Source organism: Arachis ipaensis, chromosome B05 (assembly GCF_000816755.2).
Source record: "Arachis ipaensis cultivar K30076 chromosome B05, Araip1.1, whole genome shotgun sequence".
Lineage (NCBI taxonomy): Eukaryota > Viridiplantae > Streptophyta > Magnoliopsida > Fabales > Fabaceae > Arachis > Arachis ipaensis.
This window is the reverse complement of record NC_029789.2, coordinates 24,229,521-24,238,248: the sequence shown is the minus strand read 5'-3', so window position 1 is coordinate 24,238,248 and position 8,728 is coordinate 24,229,521. Positions and strand designations below refer to the sequence as shown.

The 8,728-nt window shown below is 33.3% G+C and overlaps 1 protein-coding gene across 1 annotated transcript; it reads left to right on the top strand.

The window, feature by feature from the left end:
* LOC110271960 (protein trichome birefringence-like 2) lies at nucleotides 871-2,929 on the top strand. The gene is made up of 3 exons (XM_021123684.1): nucleotides 871-1,695; nucleotides 2,567-2,759; nucleotides 2,846-2,929. Exons 1-3 carry the CDS (start codon nucleotides 1,058-1,060, stop codon nucleotides 2,927-2,929), a joined length of 915 nt encoding a protein of 304 aa, XP_020979343.1. The 5' UTR covers nucleotides 871-1,057.

The window sequence follows — 8,728 nt, the reverse complement described above, 5'->3', positions numbered from 1 at the left end:
GTCTCTTATTGAGCCAAGTGTCAGTTTGTGTGTCTTGTCCTGCTTCTTACCTTGAATTTCGGGTTACCGCGCAACCTCCAATGGGCTCTTTAAAATTTTAGGGGTTATACTTTTGTTTTGACTATAAAAAAAAATATAAGTAAACAATGAAAATACTAAACAACGTGAACAAGATATATAGGAAGTGTAGTACATTTTGATTTGATTGATGATTGTTCATGTTGTTCAAAAAAATTATGGATTACCTAGTATAACCCAAAAGAAACCTATGAAATTTACATCCAAAGAAGAATTTGAAAATTATAAACTTCTTAATTAATAATATTCTGACCTGATGTGGGACTCCGAGATATAGCTCGTCAGTACAGAAGGCAGCTCTTTAATTGTCTTCCTTCTATGAGTTATGTTGTGAATTCTTTGTCTGTCCGGTTGAGGCTAAAATCGAAGTTGGAGACCTGTAAAAAAAAGACTCCAACGTTCAAGTCAATACAAAATTTCTGAAAAATCAAATCTCTCAAATTGGGATGTCTCTTAATTTTTTGATGCCTTTCTTGCTCATATTTATTCTCTATTTATTGTTGCATGATGTAGCCATTCTAGTCTTAGAGTTTCGAAGATTGTGTTTTGAGCCGTTGAGATCTGGGATTTACTTTTTAAATCAAAAGTCTGTTTCCAAGTATAACGTCACAGTTTCGAAATAGCAAAGACAGACCAGAGCCCCAAGCTTTAACTTGCTATAAAATGCTTTGCAAGTAAGTTGATCTTATACTTAAAATGCCGATATTATACTTCGACTTGTGTCTTCCTAGGCCTCAAGCTTAAGTTGAGGATGTGGCATTTTGTCAAGTTTGGGATTTAAAACTTTATAAAGGTTTGAGATTGTGTATCTCTTATCGTGTGGTAGCGGCCTTAGTTGGGTCTTTTTAATTTTTTTTCTTTCATTATTTTTTTAGGAAAAATCACCACTTCTCTGTTCCTTCTAATTTATCAAGAAAAATGACATCCAAAGGTTCGTAATTTTTTCTTACTTTTTCACTTCGTGCTTGCTTGTTGTTTGATGAGAAAAGACAAAGTTGTTGAGGTTAAAGAATATTGGTACCACTGGATTCATGCAGACGTGAAGTGTCAAAGTTCTCCGCAGAAGGATGAAGAACGAATTGAAAAAACTCGCGGAGTGAATGCTTCAAGTCAGGGTTTGAACAAGAACACACGGTTTGCGAATTTCACCGTCGGTGGTGAGAATGCAACGCTTAATAGTAGTGAAGTGCAACAGTTTCCGCTGAAATCCAACGGTGAGAACGTTACATTGGTCACTGAGATTGGGAACTTCCCTGATAATAGGGTTGTCAAAGATGTGGACTTTGCTGCGAATGCAACTGTTTCTTCTTCTGGTGAATCAAACGTGACTTCTGTTAATAATAATAATAGTAACAATAATAATAACGATAATGTAACTGTGGTTATTGATGCTGGTGGTTCTTCTTCACAAGATGTGAAGATGGAGGGTCGTTTTAGTTTAAATGATCAGAATTGTGATATCTATGATGGTATGTGGATAAGGGATGATTCAAAGCCATATTACCCCTTAGGTTCATGTCCACTCATCGATAGGGATTTTGATTGCCACCTTAATGGAAGACCTGATAGTGATTATGTGAAATGGAAATGGCAGCCACATAAATGCGACATTTCAAGGTATGATTGTTCTTTTCTGTGGTTTTTTCAGTAACATGTGCGAAATATTGTTATTTTTATTGTTATTATTAGAAAAATGCAAGTTGTCTATTAATAGTAATTGTAGTAATTATATTAAATTAATGAGTGAACCCAAATATTAAACTGCAACTTGGTATTGCTGAAAAATTAGATGTATGAAGGTTTAGAAAACGGAGTAGAATGGAGAAGGACTAAAAGAGGGAAATAAAGGGGTGGCTTAGATGTACATGATGAAAGGGAAAAGGGTTACTGTTTCTGTCAAACTCAGTAAAATGGTTCCATCCATGGAAAACCGATTCCTGATTAAAGTTATGTGTCTGATCCAGATCTTAAATTACGAGTCATTCACATTACCACCGACAAGAGATTCCTAAATTAGCAATATTATTTTGTTTTCTATGAAGGGATTAGTTACAGCTTAGTTATATTTACAAGTACCGAAATGCTAGTTTACTTCTATGAAATTTTAATACGACCTATATAATTTCCTTTAGTTAGCTCAATTTCTGGGTAAAATGTAAATGCCAGTGCACTACTTACCATTTAGAGGTGAGTTGTTCCCTTAACACTCTCATATGGATTATGGAGTATTAACAATGTTCAGTAAAGTCTTGATTCTATTGACTTAAAAGGTAGAGAATTATGGGATCCACTGGTAAATACTCTGCAACCAGAGTCTACAACTAACTGGGGTAAAATAGTGGATCTCTCATGATATAGTTCCATATGTTTTAATCGCAGTTTTGGTTTACTATCAATTTTAGTTATAAGCAGACTAGTGCCAGTCATCTTAAATTAATATCCAAATGCTTTTGTTGTATGTTTATTAATTACTGACGTGATCTTTCAGTTTGAATGCAACTGATTTTCTGGAGAGGCTGCAATGTCAGAGGCTAGTTTTTGTGGGAGATTCACTGAACAGGAACATGTGGGAGTCGATGGTGTGTATACTACGTCAAAGTGTCAAGGACAAGAAACGTGTTTTTGAAATTTCTGGAAGACATGAATTTAAGAAGAAAGGTGTTTATGCTTTTAGATTTGAGGCAAGTTTTCGGAACATATATAAGATTCTGTGATGCAGATATCTTGTAATGGTATTATCTCATCGAAAACTTTCTTGTGTTGATAGGATTATAATTGCTCAGTAGATTTTGTTAGTCCACCATTCATTGTTCGAGAGTCAATGTTTCAAAGGCATAAATGGATCATTTGAGACATTAAGATTGGATTTGATGGACCAGACAACTACTGTATATCATGATGCTGATATCATTGTCTTCAATACTGGCCACTGGTGGACGCATGAAAAAACATTTAAGGGGGTGAGTTTGGTCGGTGCTCAGAAGCAAAGATGAATAACATGATCTACGTAATTCATGTTTCCCATATGAAATTATCATAGTTTGTGCTTTTGTAATGTGAGATTGCTTTCCCATTTGAGATATTAATCTGTGTTCTCTTAACTCACAGAGAAGACTACTATCAAGAAGGCAACCATGTATACCCAAGACTCAAGGTTTTGGATGCATTTAGAAGGGCTTTGACGACTTGGGCTAGATGGGTCGATAAAAATATTGATGCCAACCAAACTCAAGTTGTCTTCAGAGGATACTCAACTACCCATTTCAGGTATTGCTCTTTTAAATGGTTTCCAAATTTGTCTTAAGTCTGGAATTTCTACTTTACAATACCTTTTATGTGGAACTGTGGACTCTTGAATAGCAGATTATATGGAGTTAATTAGCAGGAGAAGGAGGAGGTGGAGGAGGAGGAGGAATAGCTTTTAATACAAAAAAGAAAAAAGAAAAAAAAATAACACCATTTAATGGAGATCAAGAAGACATATCACATATGACGGCTGGAAAAAATAGCTTTTAAAATTTGTCTACGAGGATAAGCTGACAACTTCAATCACACAAAATTTGTTAAAGAAAAGAAAAAAAATGGCTTTCATTCGCTAAATCTAGACCTTGTATTTTTTGTATTATTATATATAAATAGTTAAAGTTATTAGAATATCATATTTCAAGAAGGATATGAGCATACTTAAACATCTTCTGTTAGTTATTAGTTGAAGGAGTATGTATGTAATATTGGTATCTACGTGTGGTTAGGCTATTGTGTTCTGCTCATAAAACACAAATAATAATTTCAATCATGCGATTGAAATGAATATAATTGTTTCAGATAGCATTATAGAAGAAAACCCCTCTTATTGTTGTGATATGATGAATCAATAAAATAGTTAGGCTTTGTCACTTTAATTATCAGATATGGAAAATTATAATACACTTTTGTTTAGAAATTAATTGACTTGATTATTATATTAGCATTGTGTAAAGTTAACCAATTAAGCTGGTAGATTTCTATGCATGTTTCATTATTCCCTAATACACGCACCTACTAGCTAGCATTGTGTAAAGTTAACCAATTAAGCTGCTAGGTCTCTATGTGTGTTTCATTATTCCCTAAATACACACACCTACTAGCTATATAGAGACATATATATGTTGTATTTTATTATGAATATGATAAAAAAAACTAGCTGGCTAAGATGGTAGCAGATTAATGAGGTAAATAGAATTCATAAATAACTAAATTAAAGTATGTCTAATTTGATTCTACTTTAATCTGCCTAAATATTTCTACTTCTAAGAACAATATACATATATTTCTAGTTAAAGTGGTTTGTACAAAAAATTAATGAAATCTCTCATTTTTCTTATTATTATTATTATTATTATTATAGTGAGAACAAGATGGTAGATAGTAAGATAGAAATAGAATTAACAAATAACAAACTATACACCAATCTATATATCTTTTGAGTTTGTTGACATATTCATCATCATCATCATCAGTCAACTTAGCTTCAAATTAGGCTTGCATGTTTTATAATAATAACCACAGAAAATTCATATGGTATTAATGATTGATTATCCTTTATGTTAATCAACACTCTACTTTAGTAATTGATTCAAAATGTGCTTTTGAATCACTGTTATCTTTCAATAATGTTTTTAACTGTATTTTTGATATAATTGAGCTATAAAATATATCATATTTTTTCAAAAGATATATATTATTAATACCTAGATAGAACACTCGTCTTGAGATATGTTATATTTTTTCTAATATCTTATTTTACGTCATATTTTTATGATAAGTGTATTCTTAATTGACAAAATATTTTTTTTTACTATACCAGAATGTTTTGTATCACTTTGATCATATAATTTTGACTTATACCTAAATTAATGTGCGAATAATTATCTTTGAATAAATTAGTCTTTAACAAAAACATTTACGATGTTGATCTTTCAATCAGACTATTTTTTAGAAAAATAAATGATTAATTTGTCAATTCTTTAAAAATGATTAAGGATAATTTTACCTTTTACCTAGCATAACCCAAAAAAGAGTTGTTCTATTTTGACTTCCAATCATTTTTTTATTTTTTCTTGGAGCTAAACTTTCCTGGTCACGCACGCTTGACCCACTAAGAAATGGGCTTTAAATATTTATCTAGTCTCGGTAATAGTATTCTAAATCCAACCAAACAAATCTCACTAACCAATAACTAACTTAAATTGATTTAGTAGTTAATTTATTAATATTAAAAATTTAAATCTCGACTTATGTAAACAACAATTTAATCCTTAAATAGAGCTCTAATATACGACAATTAAATATATAAATTTTCTTCTATCACCATGAAAAATAAAATAATAAAGATTGAATATAATTTGGTAAAATTGCACAAGAAAAAAGTAATCAAGTTTGGAAGTAGTAAAACAACTCTTCTAGATTTAAATTTAACCTTTACTGCTCATAATATATACTAAAAGAAACCTATAAAATTTACATCAAAAAAGAATTTAAAAGTTATAAACTTCTTAATTAATAATGTTCTAGCCTGATGTGGGACTCCGAGATATAGCTCGTCAACACAGAAGGCAGCTCTTTAATCGTCTTCCTCCTATGAGTTATGTTGTGAGTTCCTCGTCTGTCCAGTTGAGGCTAAAATCAAAGTTGGAGACATGCAAAAAGGACTCCGACGTTCAAGTCAGTACAAAATTTTCGAAAAATCAAATCTCTTAAGTGGGATATCTCTTAATTTTTTTTGCCTCTCTTGCTCATATTTGTTCTCAATTTATTGTTGCATAATGTAACCGTTCTAGTCTTGGAGTTCCGAGAATTGTGTTTTGAGCCATCTGGGATTTACTTTTTAAATCAAAAGCCTGTTCCAAAGTATAACGTCACGGTTCCGAAATAGCAAAGACGGACCAGAGCCCCCAAGCTTGACTTGCTATAGATGCTTTGTAAGCTAGTTGATCTTATACTTAAAATGCCGATGTTATACTTCGGCTTGCGTCCTCCTATACCCCAAGCTTAAGTTGCGGATGTGGCATTTTGTCAAGTTTGGGGTTTAAAACTTTTTAAAAGTTAGAGATTGTGTGTCTCTTATCGTGTGGTAGTGGCCTTAATTGGGTCTTTTTAATTTTTTTCTTTCATTGTGTTTTTTTTTTTAGAAAAATTCACCACCTCTTTGTTCCTTCTAATTTATCAAGAAAAATGACATCCAAAGGATGTAAATTTTTCTTACTTTTTCACTTCGTGCTTGCTTGTTGTTTGATGAGAAAAGACAAAGTTTTTTAGGTTAAAGAATATTGGTACCACTGGGTTCATGCAGACATGAAGTGTCGTGAATCACTGTTCCAGAATACAGAGTCTTAACTATTCTGAATGGGTCTAACTGGGTGAGGGAGGGTAGTCACACTGGGATTGAATTTCTTCCCTATAATGGTGAGGAAAGGGTGTGCGAAAAAGAAAGGGGGATTGGACATATTTTTACTTTTACAGTCGTGGGTTGACTGATTTCATGTAAGTTTCCTTTTACTGATTTTGAGTTCAAAGTGTTAACTCAGTTGAATTGTGCTCTGTCGCAGTTGCATCCTAATTCTTGGGATTTTCTCTGAGCCTTTGAATGCCTTATGGATTTTCTTGAAGTCTGTCCCTTCTCTTAACTTTTTTCTCTTTATTTCAATCGAAAGGGGTGCAGAAAGGTCTATGGATAAACCTCAGTAATTACCCTGGCCATTCCCTTTTCGTATTATACAAATTCTCTTTTAAAAACTTTAAAGAGATGTTTATGAAAGTTCGTTCTAAAGAGACCGAATACCCTTTTTACTTATATGATGAACTGGCGAAAAATTTTCCACTATACTGGTGTCCAAAACCTATGCAGAATTTAGAAGCTATGAGTAGGACTGATGATGAGAAGTTCATTTTAGATTACCTTATTGATTGTTTTTTGCCTAGGAATTTGCTTTCGATTCCTGAAATATTAAAAGATGAGTCTGATAAATTTACTTTTGCCTAGATACATAGGTAATGTGTTTGAAGTTTGGACACCTTTCGCATTTTAAGAGTGTTATTAAGGTATTTCTTTTTCTTTTAGGTGGCAAAGTGCTGAGCTTGTCTTCAGCCTGCATGAGGTCCTTCTTGGATTCAAGGAAGAAAAATGAGAAAGATGGTTCTAAGAAGACTATTATCCCTTAGGCGGCTCAGTTCAGTGCGCACCCATAAAGTGGTAAAAGGAAAGGGTTGGATCAGAAAAGTCATTGGAGGTCTTATCTGATGCCGATGTTAATCTTGGCTCACGTGTTCAGTATGAAAGACCGAAATAAATGCGATTGCATGCGTTTGTTCGTGGTGCCGATCCGAGATCTGTGTGGAGTGATCAATTTCCTTGTTTAGAATTAGCTGAGAAAGTTACTCAGTATCCAAGTGATGTTCATTTGCTAAAGAATTTAGGAAAAGAAACTGTCGTGCAATTGTTTCAGGTAAAATAATATTTGTATACATTTGGTGTTTTGTATGGTTGCAGTCTTATCATTGGTTATTTCGTGTAGGTAATTACCGCAAGAATATTGTGTATAGATTGTACAACTGAGCTGCTGGGAGTGGAAGAGAAGAAAGAAATTGAAAAGGTTTTGGAATTGGAGAAATCTTTAAAGGGGAGGGATACAATGATTGCATATGTGACTAAAAAAAATGAAGGATAAGGAAGAAGAGGTGGAAACTCTGCGAAATCAAATCCGCACCTTGCAAGGGAAATTAAAGAGGCAGATGCTGATAAAAGGAAGATGACCTATCGTGTTCATGAGCTTGAAACTGAAGTTATGGAGATATTTGCCGCGGGTTTTGACCGTTGTGTGAGCTAAGTGGTCGTTTTTTCACCTGATTTTGAGGTTGCTAAACTAGATGTCACCAAGATTGTTGTTAGTGGAAAACTTGTGGATGACAAAGCTGACGAGATTGAAGATGAAAAAGCGGCCGTGGCCGATAAAAAAGGCTGATAATGCCTTAATTTGTATTTCATTTTGTGATCTGAACTTTGGTAGTTTTTTGGTATGCTTTTTGCTAAACATTTGACATTTGGATGTAATTAACCTTGTTTCGTTTTCTGATATTTTCATATGAACTTTGATGGATAATATATTATATATAAAAATTTATCTGAATTTTGTGCATGTAAAGTAGACATAGAGGGATAAACATGCAATTTGTGATGTTTATTTGATATTTTGTTTGTACATAATGTGAAGTGGTCATCCTCGTTAAAACCTCTCTGAGTAAAACCCAATGTGGGAAAAACTTCGGTGGTAGGAAAAAGAGTATCGCCCCCTTCACTTGTTATAATTGACTAGCTATGATATGTTTGTAATGATGATATATTCCAAGTGTTTGGCAGTTCGGTTCCTTCTAGAGTTTGTAGAGAATATGCTCATTGTTCGTGTACTTTTGACTTTCTGAAAGTTCCTTCCCAGTTTGTGGCTAGTTTTCCTTGTCTAGGGGATTTTCTGACATCTTCAAGCCTTCGTAAGACGAGGTCTCCTTGATATAGTCTCTGAGGTTTCACCTTTTTATTATACTTGCGTTGAATAACGATCTGCATTGCTGCTTGTCAAACTTTGGCATTATTGTGATTTTCATCTAATATGTCAAG

Bases quoted from the DNA above. Each gene is read 5' to 3' on its own strand.
- LOC110271960 (XM_021123684.1), top strand. From the start codon at position 1,058: ATGAGAAAAGACAAAGTTGTTGAGGTTAAAGAATATTGGTACCACTGG. The intron at 1,696-2,566 runs GTATGATTGTTC...GTGATCTTTCAG, and splicing joins CATAAATGCGACATTTCAAG to TTTGAATGCAACTGATTTTC. The intron at 2,760-2,845 runs GCAAGTTTTCGG...TTGTGTTGATAG, and splicing joins TTTATGCTTTTAGATTTGAG to GATTATAATTGCTCAGTAGA.